Here is a 16,690-nt window from a genome sequence, read left to right as displayed (position 1 = left end):
GAAGTACAAAGTGTAATCAGACACTGAAGGCTCTCAATAACTGTATATAAATGGTGTCGTAACTCACTTCAAAATTGAAGTGCACGGGGTGGGTATGTGTGAAAGGAAGATATGCTGACAGTGAGGGTAAAAAACGTCTACGTTACATTCACACTCATGATAAAGGATTTACAGAGACAGAATCTACATCTACATGATTAATCTGCAATTCCCAGTTAAGTGCTTGCACAGGATTCGTCGAACCGCCTTCAAGATATTTCTCTACTGCACCACTCTCGAAAGGCGAGCGCGAAAAACAAGGGCTTAAATCTTTCCGTGCGAGCTCTGATTTCTCTTATTTTATCATCATCATTCCTCCCTACGCAGTGGGTGCCAACAGAATATTTTCGCAATAGAAGAAGAAAGCTGGTGATTGAAATTTCAAGAGGACATCTTGCCGCAGCGAAAAATACATTTGTTTTAATGGTTGCCACCCCAATTCACGCTGGCCGTTGGGACCGAGCGGTTCTAAGCGCTTTAGTCCGAAACTGCGCTGCTACTACGGTCGCAGGTTCGAATCCTGCCTTGGGCATGGATGTGTGTGATGTCCTTAGGTTAGTTAGGTTTAAGTAGTTCTAAGTCTAGGGGACTGATGACCTCAGATGTTAAGTCCCATACTGCCTAGAGCCATTTGAACCATTTTTGAACCCAATTCACGTATGCGGATCCCATAAAGCATAGCAGTATTACAGAAGAGGGCAGACAGGCTAGGTGTTAGCAGTCTATTTAGTATATCTGTTGCACTTTCTAAGTGTTCTGCCAGTAAATCGTAAGCTTTGGTTTGCTTTCCCCGAAACGTTATCTATGTGATCCTTCTAATTACAGTTACTCATAATTCTAATCCTTAAGTACTCAGACGAATTTACGGCCCTTATTTCTATGTGCTTTATTGCGTAACGGAAATTTAGCAGATTTCTTTTAGTACTCGTGTGGATGACTTACACTTTTCATCATTTAAACTGCCATTTTTTTTAACATGTAGGTGTTTGTCTAACTCATTTTGCAATTGGTCTTCATCACTTGATGACTTTACAAGATGGTAGATGACAGCATCATCTGCAAACACTTTAAGAGGCCTGCTCAGATTGTCTTCTCTGGGGTTTATCTAGATCAGGAACAGCAGAGGGCCTTCCTTTGGGAACGTCATATTGCTTCTGTTTTACTCGGTGACTTTCTGTCAATTACCGCGAAATGTGACCTTTCTGGCAGGAATTAACAAATCAAGGCGCACAACTGAGACGATACTCTATAAGCGTTCAATTTGATTAGTAGACTCTTGTGAGGAACCGTGTCAAAAGCCTTCTGAAAATCTAAAACGATGGAATCAATTTGATATCTCCTTCGTGAGAATAAGGATCGTTCTAGGATCTTAATCAAAATTATTCACCTACTCACACGGAGTTCTAGCCTTAACTTATTTAGGGTCGGTATGGCTCATTGTCTGACTAGTCTTGCTCGTGTGGATGCCTGCAAACGAAGACCCTACAAAATGTGGTAACAAAAATCATTCAACTTCAGACGCAAATATACAGGGTGAGTCACTAACTATTGCCACCAAGAATAACTCCGAAAGTATGACAGTAGCTGAAACGATTGTGGGACAAATGTTGCATGGGACAAGGGGGCATAATATGACGTTGGTCTTTTATTGCTAGGTGGGGTTGCGTCAGAGATATGAAGGTCAACTTTTTTTTAATGGGATGCTGTAGTTTGGTAATTATTTTCTGATAGCGGCTATCGAGACGAATCCAATGATGTGTAACAGTAAGATCTTTGAAGAACAACGAACGTGAAAAAGGTGGCATGAACATCTATTTAGAGAAGGTATTCCAAGTGATGACCATTGGTATCAGTGCAATGCTGCAATCTTCTTTTCATGGATTGAGTGGCATTCCTTATCACATCGACACGTACTGAAGCACATGATCTGACAGTTCTCTCTCGTATATCGTGCAAATAGTAAATATTCGCCGAATTCGGCGTATCCATCTAACGTGCCATTGGCATGTAAACACCATTCGACGGTTTCGCAATACAACACTAATAGGAACGGTAAGACTAAAGTCGGTGTCATATTCGATGGCGGCTCAGTTGAGAGCCGTTCGGCGCATCGCCCTCTTCTAGCGACTGGCAGCCAATAACATTCATCCTCTTTGCGAGCTGCTAGACAGCGACGGTCTCGCTCTTACATGCTGCACAGTTGCCGTACTTTGCAACAACCGAATTATTCATTCAGCTGTCAGGTTTTATTGTATTCTTCTTTTTATTGTTGCAGTATATGTGTGAGATTAAAAAAAATTAAAAAAAGCCCAGGTGATGACAATAAATGTGGAGTGCTTCACAAGCAAGCGAGAGGGTTTATTTACCGCATTTATAACTTTTTCAAACATGAATTTGAAAGCAGATCTGCTACTGTCAACATTTGAAGACACAAGAATGGACTCCAGAACTGTGTGGCGTCGACAAGAGAACTGCAATGAGAATTGTAAATGAAAGTGTCAGAGCTGTAGAAACCGTAGAAAAAGTTGGTTTCGTGTCACCTGGAGAACATCGAAATCGCAAGGAACTTGTAGCACAAATGGATGGTTTTCTTCATGTAAATAATGAGTGAGCCCGTTGCCATCACCCAGTAGTGGACAGGTGGTACACTTCTTTACCACCGGCATCCATATACCGTTTAATTTCACGCCCTCCTCCTTACGATTGAAATTATTAGGGTGTTTTGCGATTTCGATTGCCTCCCTGTAGAGCCTTTCGTAATATCCGCCTGTGGCCGCTAGTACTTGCATCTCCTCGAAACGAATATGGTGGTTCCCTGGCTGGAAAGCATGTCCCGCAACAGCTGATCGTTCCGTTTCTCCTCTTCTGCAACTGCCCTTGTGCTCTTCCAAACGTTCTTAAACCGTTCTTTTAGTGGTACCCACATACACATCTCTACAGCTACACTGGATCCTATACACTCCAGCTTTTTCCAATGGTTTGCGGGCGTCCTTGGCAGGCTTATGGTATTCCTTTATCTTCCTGGTGGGCTTGTAAATTACAGTGATATTCCACTTCGTCAAGATCCTCCCTATTCTTTCCGTTACATTTTTAACAAACGGCAGGAAAACCTTAGATTTGTCGTAGCTTGTACGTCACTATGATTTCTCCGAGGCTGTCTCAACGCGCGTTTTATTTCGGCGGACGAATATCCGTTCTTCATTAGTGCATTGTGGCGATGTTCCATCTCAGTTTCGAGCAACTCAGGTTCACAAATATTTTTAGCTCTGTCCGCTAACGTCTGAACCGCTTCTGTTGTGGATGGTGGTTCGAATCCCGGTGCAAATAACGGTCCGTGTGCGTGGGTTTGCGGTATACTGAGTGGCCCAAACTACTATTTTCGTTTCTAAAAACAAGTACATCGAGGAAATGTAATTTGCCGTCTACCTCCTCCTCCATTGTAAACTGAATTCTGGAGTTTCACTATTCAGACCTTCGTGGAACCAACTTAGTTCCTCCCTGCCATGTCTCCACAGCACAAACGTGTCATCCACGTATCGGAACCATACATTTGGTTTTTTGCTGGCAGTACCTAAGGCCTGTTCTCTGAATTCCTCCATAAAAAAGTTTGCAATTACGGGACTTAGTGGGCTTCCCATAGGCACGCCATCCGTTTGCTCATAAAACTGTTCATTCCATTTGAAGTATGTGGTCGTCAAACAACACTTAAACAGTTCTGAAATATCGGCAGGAAAAATTCGATCCAGCTGTTCCAGTACATCATTAAGTGGAACCATGGTAAACAGCGACACCACATCGAAGCTGACCAATGTGTCCTCCGGCTGGACCACTATGCCATGCAATCTGCTGATGTCATAATGGACATGGCATTTCCGGCCGTGAAAGTCTACATTTTAGTATTACACTTAATTACAGTCAAACGCATCAGCACACACACCTTATACACATTTTTCAAACTGCTATTGAGTAGAAGCAAATATAATGATTTTAGTTTGTGATTGAAGTTGATTTTGTTGTGTATTAAATTTTTACATATAATACAGTTCAAATCGCAATAAATGATAATTATTGCAAGCAGTTTCAATGATCTTGTCGTTAGACGACTGTTATTTTGAAAAAAAAATTGTCCTTCACGTCTTCACATAGCTGTGTCAGCTGTTTTCCCCTCCCGACGTCATGCAGAGTAAATCTTTGGAGCAGTGGTCGCAATGTCGTCAAGACGTGAATTAATATTTCTCTGACGACGATTGGTCGAAATTAGTTTTCCCCTCATATATGTGAACGTATAATACGATGCACCATAGGCAAATGAGTCTGACAGTTGTTCGCAGCAACGCAGTTCAGCAACGTGGACTTTGTTTGCCCCGCTCTCTGCTGCAGCGCATGAGCAGTTCTCATCCCTTCACTGCTCCGCCTCTATGCGCGGAAGCGTCGTCTTACGTGAGGCGAGCTATAGTGTAGTCGAATCAAGCAAATGTGAATAATGTACTCCTTCGAGGAACAAATCGATACACTTCTCATTTACGGAGAATGCCAACGAAACTCAGTGAGAGCTAGAGACTTATACGCTGAGAGATATCCTCATATGTACTCACCCCACATGCCATGCAACTGGATCTTTAACGCATCGGAAACTTATTGAGCAACGGAAAGTTACTAATGAGGAAACGAAAAATTGGTACTCTTGCAACTGTGGTTCGACATCCCTGTGTTATTTCACGTCAAATCTCAAGGGAATCTGGCATGAGCCAGAGTAGTGTTGTTCGTGTTCTGCATCGCCATAAATATCATCCTTACTATATCAGTGTCCACCAAGAATTAACTGGTACGGATTGTATGCGTTGCATTGAATTCTGCCGATGGGTTCAACTTCAGATTCAGAGGGACGACACATTTATGAATTTGATTTTATATACTGATGAGGCTGCATTCACGAACCATGGATATATTAATTTGCATAGCATGCATTACTGGGCAACTGAAAATCCATGTCGGCGGCGGCAAGTTGCACACCAATGACCGTGGTCGGTGAATGTATGGTGTGGGATTCTGGACGACAGAATTATAGGCCCCTATTTTATCGAAGGAAATCTTAAGGGCAGGAAGTACACCACATTCCTGCAAGAAACATTAGGTCTGTTATTGGAAGAAATACCTTTAGGAACAAGGAACAGAATGTGGTATCAACAGGATGGGTTTCCGGCACATTTTTCGCCGATGGCTAGAACTAAGTTGCAGAGACAATTCCCAAATTGTTGGATTGGATGCGAAAGAGATGTGCCATGACTGGCTCGTTCGCCAGACTTGATGCCTCTCGTTTTTTTCTTGTGGGAATTCATAAAGGACATTGTTTATAAAGACATTCCAACTACACCTGAAGATATGCGAGAGAGTTGTCAGAAGAATGTAGCACTGCATTGATACCACTGGTCATCACTTTGAACACCCTCTGTAAATGGACGTTCATGCCGCCTTTGTGACCTTTGTTGACCTTAAAGTCCTTACTGTCACACATCATTGGATTCGTCTCGATAGCCGCTATCAGAAAATAAGTACCAAACTATAGCACCCCATTTCAAAAAACAGTTAACCTTGGTATCTCTGACGGGAGGGACCCCACCTAGCAACAAAAAACCAACGTCATATTATCACCCCGTTGTCCCATGCAACTTTTGTTCCACAAACTTTTCAGCTCCTATCATACTTTTGGAGTTATTCTTGGTGCCAATAGTTAGTCACTTACGCTGTATATTATCCACTGTTCACATGCGTAGATATCTTAGCTGAAAAATTTATATTGAAGTACCTGCCCTTTGTCAGAGTGGTTGGAGCCACACGGCTACGTAGTGGACCAAGGCATAGGATCCATCTCACAAAAAAAGTTAAAAGATGTTATCGAAATCTAAGGAAATTAACAGGTAAAAGCACGCCGTTATCACCCCGTCTATATATGCATCTGCGTCATTACTCTAGTATACACAATTAAGTGCCTGGCAGAGGGTTCAATGAACCACCTAGAAGCTTTGTCTCTGCTGTTCCCCTCTCGAACGGTGCGCGGAAAAATGAGCACTTAAATTTTTCTGTGCGAGCTCTGATTTCTCTTATTTTATCGTGATAATGTAGGTGGGCGCCAACAGAATGTTTTCGCAATCGGAGGAGAAAACTGGTGATTGAAATTTCATTAGAAGATCCCGTCGCAACGAAAAACGCCTTTGTTTTAGTGATTGCCACTCCAATTTACGTATCATGTCTGCGGCACTATCTCCCCTATTTCGCGATGATACAAAACGAGCCGTCTTCTTTGAATTTTTTCAGTATCATCCGCCAGTCCCACCTGATACGGATCCCACACCGGACAGCAGTACTCCAGAATGGGGCGGACAAGTGTAGTGTAAGAAGTCTCTTTAGTAGATCTGTTGCACCTTCTAAGTGTTCTGCCAATGAAACCCAGTTTTTGGTTTGCTCTACCCACAACATTATGTATGTGATCGTTCCAACTTAGGTTATTTATAATTGTAATGCCAAAGTATTTAGTTGAATTTACAGCATTCAGATTTGTGTGACTTACCGCATAAAGGAAATTCAGCGGATTTCTTTTAATACTCATGTGAATAACTTCACAACTATCTTCATTGAGGATCAATTACCACTTTTCGCGCCACACAGATATACAGGGTGATTCAAAAATAATACCACAACTTTAGGAATTTAAAACTCTGCAACGACAAAAGGCAGAGCTAAGCACTATCTGTCAGCGAATTAAGGGAGCTATAAAGTTTCATTTAGTTGTACATTTGTTCGCTTGAGGCACTGTTGACTAGGCGTCAGCGTCAGTTGATGCTAAGATGGCGACCGCTCAACAGAAAGCTTTTTGTGTTATTGAGTACGGCAGAAGTGAATCGACGACAGTTGCTCAGCGTGCATTTCGAACGAAGTATGGTGTTAAACCTCCTGATAGGTGGTGTATTAAACGTTGGTATAAACAGTTTACAGAGAATAGGTGTTTGTACAAAGGGCAAAGTTCTAGACGGCCGAGAACGAGTGATAAAAATGTAGCACGCATCCAGCAAGCATTTGTTCGCAGCCCAGGAAAATCGACTCTCAGAGCTAGCAGAGAGCTGCAAATTCCACAATCAACTGTATGGAGAGTCCTACGAAAAAGGTTAGTTATGAAACCTGAACGTCAACTACCCGAGGCGATGGATCGGCCGCCAGGCAGCCCGTGACAGAGCACTTCATCACTGGCCTCCAAGAAGCCCTGATCTTACCCCCTGCGATTTTTTCTTCTGGGGGTATGTTAAGGATATGGTGTTTCGGCCACCTCTCCTAGCCACCATTGATGATTTGAAACGAGAAATAACAGCAGCTATCCAAACTGTTACGCCTGATATGCTACAGAGAGTGTGGATCGAGTTGGAGTATCGGGTTGATATTGCTCGAGTGTCTGGAGGGGGCCATATTGAACATCTCTGAACTTGCTTTTGAGTGAAAAAAAACCTTTTTAAATACTCTTTGTAATGATGTATAACAGAACGTTATATTATGTTTCTTTCATTAAATACACATTTTTAAAGTTGTGATATTCCTTTTTGAATCACCCTGTATTATCTAAATCATTTTGCCATTTGTTTTGGTCATCTGATGACTTTACAAGACGGTAAATGACACCATCATCTGCAAATAATCTAAGAGGGCTACTCAGATAGTATCCTATGTCGTTATATAGATCAGGAACAATAAGAGGGCCTATAACACTTCCTTGGTGAACGCCGGATATTACTTATGTTTTACTCGATGACTTTCCGTCTATTACTATGACCTGTGACCTTTCTGACAGGAAATCACGAATCCAGTCGCACAACTGAGGCGATATTCCATAGGCACACAGTTTGGTTAGAAGACGCTTGTGAGGAACGGTGTCGAAAGCCTTCTGAATATCTAAAAATATAGAGTCAATTTGACATCCCCAGTCGACAGCACTCATTACTTCATGAGTATAAAGAGCTAGTCGTGTTTCGCAAGAACAATATTTTCTGAATCCGTGCTGACTGTGTGTCAGTAAATCGTTTTCTTCGAGGTACTTCGTATAACGCTTCCGTGCGCAGAATGTGATGAAGGCACAATTTAATTAGGCACGTCCAATTGGTTCGAAAGGAGCACAAAAGACTCTTTAGAAAACAAATTCCGAACCGTCCCAGCAATACCCTAAGTAAAACAGGCCAGAAAAAGGACGTATTAGTAAAATTAACTACAATACATCTCTAACTTAAAATGTGAGGTTAGGCTTAACCGCAACTGTTATTGACACTGTAGTCTAATAAATATGTAATGCACTAAATCGACTGTGAGAAAGCTGACTGGCAAAGACGTTATCTGAGAGATTCTATGATAATTATATCGTCGACTCGGAATATTACTCTCTTTGTGGTTTACTCGTAACTAAGGGTAACTAGAGTTTTCTGTTCGCTTCTTTTGATGTTATATGGAGATTGTACAAGAGACGCAATAAACCGTTATTATTTCATGAGAACAAAGGTGAGCGTCATTATTAGTATTTTTGGAAGTATTGAAACAGCAGAATTGTTTCAGATTGAATGCAACGTGTACGGAAAGAGACGTGGACAACAGCAGTCGAACCTGCAATCTCATGTATGAATAGTTGCTAAAAATATCCAGGCGTCTCTCCCAAGAGTCTTCATACGCGCAACAAACAGTAATTCCTTTAACAGTACGATCAGAGACAATTTTATCACGTTGTTACGACTTTTTACTGCGAGCATAATACATCGACAACAGACACACAAAAAAAATAGACAAACACATGAAAGAATCTAACACAACACTAAATGAAACAACAAGCATACTGTAACCAGTCACTGTTTATTTATCTCCATGACGCATTTCAGAGGTTTAAACCTCCATTTTCAGGTGGATTTACATTTGTTAGTATGACATTTGTGGAACTTGTAGCACTGTCTCCAGTGGTGACAGGTTACTTTCACTGTCGTAACACATCACACGTACACTGTCATATTCTGTACACAAAACGCCATATTTGTTTACAGAATATGACAGTGTATGTGTGACGTGTTACGACAGTGAATATAACCTGTGATTACTGGAGACAGTGCCACAAGTTACGCCAAAAAATCGTAACACAGCACACACAAATGTCATACTAACAAATGTAAATACACCTGGCGATGGAGTTCGAAACCTTTGAAACGCGTCGTGGAGATAAATAAACAATGACTGGTTACAGTACACATGTTGTTTCATTTAAATACAATACACCTTACTCTGATACTTCACCGTTCAACCTGATTACACGGTCACAGAGTCCGTCCATTCCCTTAGCCAGCCAGAAACCGAATGACGAAAATGGCGCGGAACTCCCTAACGAGGTGACTTAGTTGACGCCACCGATGTCGTATTATACAACCTACAATGTTATACCTCGCCTTCAAAAACCACGCTCGAGTACACTATGTGATCACAAGTATCCGGACACCCCTAGAAACATTCGTTTTTCATATTAGGTGCATTGTGCTGCCACCTACTGCCGGGTACTCCATATCGGCGACCTCAGTAGTCATTAGACATCGTGGGAGAGCACAATGAGGCCCTCCGCGGTACTCACGGACTTCGAACGTGGTCAGCTGATTAGGTGTCACTTGACTCATACGTCTGTACGCGAGATTTCCGCACCCTTAATCATCCCTAGGTCCACTGTTTCCGATGTGATAGTGGCGTGGAAACGTGAAGGGACACGTACAGCACAAAAGCGTACAGGCCGACCTCGTCTGTTGACTGACAGACACCGCCGACAGTTGAAGAAGGTCGTAATAGGCAGACATCTATCCAGACCATCAAACAGAAATTCCGAACTACATCAGGATCCACTGCAAGTACTATGACAGTTAGGCGAGAGGTAAGAAAACTTTGATTTCAAGGTCAAGCGGTTGCTCAAGAGGAAAAACGTTGTGTGGAGTGACGAATCACGGTACACAATGTGGCGATCCGATGGCAGGGTATGGGTATGGCGAATGCCCGGTGGACGTCATCTGTCAGCATGTGTAGTGTCAACAGTGAAATTCGGAGGCAGTGGTGTTATTGTGTGGTCGTGTAATTCATGGAGGGGACTTGCAACCCTTGTCGTTTTGCGTGGCACAATCACAGCATAGACCTACGTTGATGTTTTAAGCACCTTCTCGCTTCCCACTGTTGAAGAGCAATTCGGGGATGGCGATTGCACCTGTCAACACGTTCGAGCACTTGTTCATAATGCACGGCCTGTGGCGGAGTGGTTACACGACATAACATCCCTGTAATGGACTGGCTTGACCACAGTCCTGACCTGAATCCTATAAAACAGCTTTGGTATGTTTTAGAACTCCGACTTCGTGCCAGGCCTCACCATCCGACATCGATACCTCTCCTCAGTGCAGCACTCCGTGTAGAATGTGCTTCCATTCCCCTAGAAACCTTCCAGCACCTGATTGAACGTATGCCTGCAAGAGTGGAAGCTGTCATTAAGTCTAAGGGCGAGCCAACACTATATTGTATTCCAGCATTACCGGATACTTTTGATCAGATAGTGTACGTATTTGGATGCTCTCGCTAACTACGCGGAAACCACTACTTCTGCAGAAAAAATGGACAAGACGCTTTTTGCAGCAATTTCAATCTAGTTAAATACAAGAGTTCGTAGTTTTCGAGTTATTCGAGAAAACCATTCAAAATTCACTGCCCCACCCAGTCACACCGGTCGGGATTTATAATACGTTGCTGATGGCAACTCCCTCCTACCACTGTATAAACATTTGCGACTGCACGAATTATTTCGCACAGTCGATCCTTTTTGGTCTTCATTGACTGGTCTTAGTACGGCACTGGCTTAGTCGAGCACACACAAATTGTAAAATTGCCTTATGTCTAAATTTTACTTAACAATTTTATGAATTTTAACAGCGCAAAGTGAACATTTACGTCGTTCTGTTTGTCAGGCTTTCTGACTACGAAATTACATTGCTTGTAAAAGTTAAATTTGCATCCAATGGTGAGCGTAATTATTTTTTGCATAACGTTTACGAAAGTCGCTTTTGTTTCATTATCCTCACTGGCACGTTTAAGTAAATAATTTTAACGAAACAGCAGACTATGCTGGTGTAATTACCCAAAAGGTCGAATATCAGGGACAGTTCGTGTAGTCGGAAATGTTTGTGCAATTGTAGAGGTGAATGACACGATCCTGACTGGTGAGCGACGAGTGCGGGGCTGAAGGTGCGCTTAGAGGTCATTTTGTACGTTTTTCTCGAATAACTCGAGAACCGTGGGCTCCGGAGAAAAAGTTTCCTCGTACAAGACTTAACTACATGAAATTGCCTAAAAGAAGGTCCTATTCATTTTTTTCCCCTGTGGCACTAGCAGTTTGCGCATGGCGAGCGAGAAAATATGAAACCTCGAGCGTGGTTTTTGAAGGCGAGGCATAGCACTGCGGGCTGCATAGAACGACATAATTAGCGGAACTGAATCCCTCCGACTAAAGGACGTACGTAGTGAACAACATCGGTAGTTCCGTGAAGCTTTTCGCGGGTGACGCTCTTGTATACAGAGTAGTCGCAAGACTAGACAACTGTAGCGAGATACCGGAAGACCTGCAGAGGGTGACGCTCGGTGCAGGGAGTGACAAGTGAGGCTCACCATAGAGAAGTACAGAGAACTGCACGTAAATAGGCAGAAAGAACCGTTATTGTACGATTACACGATTGCACGGTATTCACTGAAGGAACTCACATGTACCTATATTAAAGCTGTGGAGGCGTGCGCGTGGAGCGATTTGAACTAGGGAGATCACACAAAACGAATCACACGAAGGGCAGAGGGCAGACTGAGATTCACTGGAAGAATCGTCAGGAAGTGGAATACTCCGACGAAGGGGCAATGTTACAAATCCGTTTCGGTCAATACTTTACTACTGTTCGTTAATTTGGGATACATATGAGATGTGATTGGCAGAGAAAAGAGAAAGGATTCGAAGAAAAGCGGAGCACGAAAACGTCACGCAGATGCTCAGCTAACTGTATTGAGAGACGATACAAGGAGAGGGTTCTGCATCACGGTGTGGTCTGCTGTGAGACTTCCTACCAGGATGTTCTCCTCCGTAGCGCAGCGGTAGCGTTACCGCCCACCACGCAGGGGGCCCGGGTTCGATGCCCGGCAGGGGACTGGGTGTTGTGTGTCCTTCATCATCATTGACTCGCAAGTCGCCGATGTGGCGTCACCTAGAAAGGACTTGCAATACGGCGGCCGAACTCACCCGAATGGGGCCTCCAGGCCAGCAATGCCATACGACCATTTAATTTTTTTTTCCTTACTAGAGTCAGCCAGTACATCACATCCTCCCGTGTACATCTCCAAAAAAGACCGCGAACGCAAAACCAGGAAGAGTCGAAGTCACACGGCGGGTTACCGGGGACCGTTGCTCCCGCGAGCCATGCGCGACTCGGAAAGGAAAAGGGCGAGCGGCGGTGGTACACGAAGTACTCTCCGCCACACACCGTGGACGTAGATGCAGACATAGACTGGTGTCAGGGAGAGCCCCACGAGACTTTGGTCGGCACAGAGTTTCCCACCGGCCTGCTGCGTGAGTTTAGTCAGAGTGGCGCCACTGGAGCTTTCGGACTGCTGCGTAAGGCTGTGGACTTGCCTCCTCCGTGCTGTGATGACACACTCTGAATGCTGCTCCACCAGCAGGACTGCTGCACCTGCTGTGGGAGCTGAGATTTCAGCGGCGGTGGCAGTGCACGGGCGGCGTTGCACTCTGATTTGTTCGCTCGTATTGTGTTTTACTGCAATAAGAGGGGTTGTTTCACAGACACTACATAAGTGAGGCAGGGTTCTTAAAGAATGTGGAGCCAGTCCCCAAAATAAAAATTGGGTCGAGTAACAATGCAGAAGGTTAACTAATCCTCGATAATGTCAGAAAGGATAGACTGCAGCTACTCGTTTTCTTTACCGTCATCTTTTTACATATTTTGTTACGATATAAATTATCTTTATTATTTCAGAACATAATTTATCATTAACTTCTGAAGGATCTGCCTCGTCACTGCAACCACGCTCTTATATTTTGTTCTGTGGTTCTTATTTCTCGATGATTTTCCATTCGATTACCCTCGGTAGATATTCTCGTACTTTCTCTGTCCTTTGCTCGATTTTCTTTTCCAAATTTTTTCCTCGCAATTTATTTTTTGAAAGCTTATCATTTCAGTGTGGCCAGAAATAAGTCACTGTGAAAGTTTACGAATAAAGAACGCTAGCGACTTCAAAGGCAGACAAAAGTGACTATTGTAACACCAGAGAAGGCCGAAGTAAGAATTCTCGATACTGGAAGTTCGCGTCAGCACAAAAATGGTTCAAATGGCTCTAAGTACTATGGGACTTAACATGTGAGGTCGTCAGTTCCACAGACTCAGAACTACTTAAACCTAACTAACCTAAGGACGTCACACACACCCGTGCCCGAGGCAGGATTCGAACCTGCGATCGTAGCAACAGAGCGGTTCCGGACTGAAACGCCTAGAACCGCTCTTCTCACAGCGGCCGGCTGTGTCAGGACAGCTCGAAGAAGGCGCGGACTGCCTAGCCGCCCTGTGCAGAATACAAACTGGTACCGTCAGGACGGTTTGAACTGGGTTGACTCGCAGAAACAGCGTGCCGCCACAGCGCAGCAACAACGAGGGACACGGTGAAGCAGTGAAGGAGAAGAGACGCGCCAGTGCTACTCACGTGACGCACGAGTCGCGCATCGCCCGTCGTCGTCGTCGTCGTCGGCGGCGGCGGCGGCTGCTGCAGGTGGAGGCGGTGGGGGTGGGTGTGGTGCGCGGGCGGCGGTGCGGGTAGCGCGGCCTCGCAGGAGCGCGTCGGCACGCTGGACGCCCTCTGCAGCTGCAGCTGGCGCCGGCCGCAGCACGGCGACAGTGCGCTCGCACCCGCGGGCACCTGCAAACCGAACCCACCACGGCCTGTCTACACACGAGCTACCACGTATCCTTCACCACTGACATGGTGCAGCCACCACCTCCTGCAGGTCCCCAATTACACGCTGCCACGTATCTAGCGCTATACCCCTCCCCCCCCCCCCCCTCTTCAATCCAAATCCCCTCCCCCCGAAAAATCCCAGCTGCCCCTTCACCGCATCCCTTTGATTCCACCTTCGGTGAGGCAACAGTTTCGAGATAAACGGCTCGCAGTTTCCGTCTCTGGGCCGTGGCGGTTTGTATCGATAGTGTCTGTCCACTGTTGTCAGTGGTAGTTACCCAGCAACGAGTTGGGATGCGTGCGACGAGACGGTGCAGCCTGTCTGCCCGTGACGTTTTAGGGGGCCCTCGACGCATTTTGCTATTCGTTCTGTTTCGGCATCAGGACTGGAGTGGAGAGGCGAGGCAGCGCCTACTGGCATTTAGGGGCCGGGGAGAAACGGAGATGCTGCCACGACTGCGTTGTGTGGAGACACGTCGAGAGCACCGGCCACCAGCCACTGGGAGGCACAGCCTGCGTGGACTGCTGCGGAGTACGTATGTCAGCTACCGTCACCAGTGGGACTACCATTGGCGAGCGCATTTCTCAACATTTGCTTCCGACATTTTCGTGTTTTGCAAACCGAGCCTATTCACACTCATCCTGGCCACTGTTATTTTGGGTTCGAGCTTCGTTACTCGCTGACACGGATGTCTCTGATATTGTGTTAGGTGCCTGCCCCTGTTTTGACTTCTCGTTACAATAGAGCCCTCTGAGCGTGGATTAATACAGGCATGTTCTGTGAGCTCGGTAAACTAATTAATTTTATCTTACGTTTATTCTGTAAATCAATATCGTAATTATATTTATTTTGCCGAGTGTTTCCCGTGGGTTAATCACCCTTTCACGTAATAGTTAAGATAATTCTGGGGCTTAGTAGTGGACGCAGGTGTTCGCCCTTTTTAAACTGTTGTGTTGCTTTTTGATTTTTGCCAGGGTCTCAGGTAACGCGCACGCCCAATACAGGTGCCTGGGGCCGGCTCCTTCTTGTGTGCGTCATCCCAAGTCTTCTAAACGTGTTTGGTGTCTCTTTGTTATGATGCGTTTTTTTTAAAATTCTAAGCCTTTTAGCAACTACTAGTGTTTCTTATGTGAACAATGCAGCGCTGGTCTGAGTAAATCAAATATTGGTTTCTTTTGGGGAACGAAGTTTTTTCGGGCCAGCAACTTCCGCTCGGAGCTCCCCGCTCTCTACATTCAGTGTCTATGACTCTCTTCCAACTACTCATGGTCGACCTATCCAATTAACACACCAAAATACCGCAGACTGTGAACTGACACAAACACTTCACCTACTAACCACCCAACAGAAAGCCCACAATCGACCAGAACCACTAAAGTGAGTAACAAACCAAACAATACGATAGCATTCATCTAACAACCTCCACTCTACAAGTCTTGATCCGTGCTACGCCAATGTAGGCTGAATATCTGTTGTATCGAAGTTCTCTCTCTCTCTCTCTCTCTCTCTCTCTCTCTCTCTCTCTCTCTCTCTCTCTCTTTCTCTCCAAACTCTCATCTCATTTTCCATACCCGTTTACCGTCCTGTACACGAATCATTTACTAGCTAATCACTTTTTCTACCGTTATCGCATACAGTGAACACCTCTGTATATCCAATACGCCCCACGCAAACTCTGCTCCAACTATGCCATTACTTCCTGTCTTATTTCCAATCCTCGAATACTGGCACAGTTATACAAACACATTACATCATCACTCCAACTCACATTGTGCAGAGTGTGAAATGCCCTCCTACTTGTAGTACTTGACAGCCTGACGTTGATGAGAACAGGGTTCCACATGCCACACGCAGTTGATATTGTGAGGTGGGCAGCTGCGGATTAAAGGAAGTGTTCGGCCCACTCTGACTGACAGCAGAGGACCACTGCCAACCGCTCATAAGCCACTCAGGATGCGGGGGTGGATGGTGCATCACCCCGCAATGTGCGTCCAGACAACGTGACAACGACGCGGGAGTTGGCACGGTGTACAGTGGTGGCTTTCCGAAGCGAGACTGGAACGTTTCGCACCCTGTACGTAAACCGACAGGGTCGATCGTCTGCTGGCTGAGATTTCAAACTGAGTCCACCAAACATAGAGACGATACAGCAGGACACTTTGGCGGAGAATGAAAATAAAAGTGCAGAGCACGGGCAGCCTCGAGACCGGTAGGATCATTATGGCGGCGCTGTCGGAGTTCACGTAGTGGGACTCTGAGTCGTAGAGAGATGAGATTTCGTTCTCAGGTGAATCGATCGTCCCTCGAGAGATTTTCATACATCACGTTAGATGATTTACACCCCTTTTCCCATAACGTATTCTGACTTTAATTTCTGAAGAGATGTCAGCCGAGTTTCATACTAGTAGCCTCATCACTACACTCGTTCTGGTATCTGGTGTCAGCTTTTGAAATTCTGATTTTCCATTCTGTGTCGAATGGTCTTCCTTGTAATGTGATGCTCGAATCTTTAAGCATCCAATTTTGTTTCCCTTATCGGACCTTAGGTTGCAAATATAGCACTGTGCGGTCTACTTGCTGCAGACAACAGATACTGTGAGTGCGTCA

The 16,690-nt window shown here is 44.9% G+C and overlaps 1 protein-coding gene across 1 annotated transcript in view; it reads right to left on the bottom strand.

Annotated features, from left to right (window-relative positions):
* Positions 1–16,690, bottom strand: part of LOC126354208 (transient receptor potential-gamma protein) — an 847,751-nt gene that overhangs the window by 77,954 nt on the left and 753,107 nt on the right. The window contains exons 22-23 of the mRNA XM_050003666.1: positions 13,951–14,043; positions 13,831–13,896 (exon numbers count right to left, since the gene is read on the bottom strand). Of these exons, the coding sequence (XP_049859623.1) occupies positions 13,831–13,896; positions 13,951–14,043 (159 nt within the window). The remainder of the gene's footprint in view (positions 1–13,830; positions 13,897–13,950; positions 14,044–16,690) is intronic.

Source organism: Schistocerca gregaria, chromosome 3 (genome assembly GCF_023897955.1).
Source record: "Schistocerca gregaria isolate iqSchGreg1 chromosome 3, iqSchGreg1.2, whole genome shotgun sequence".
In the NCBI taxonomy this organism is placed as follows: Eukaryota; Metazoa; Arthropoda; class Insecta; order Orthoptera; family Acrididae; genus Schistocerca; species Schistocerca gregaria.
Note: the sequence above shows the minus strand (reverse complement) of the source record. Positions and strands in the feature narration are given on the sequence as shown.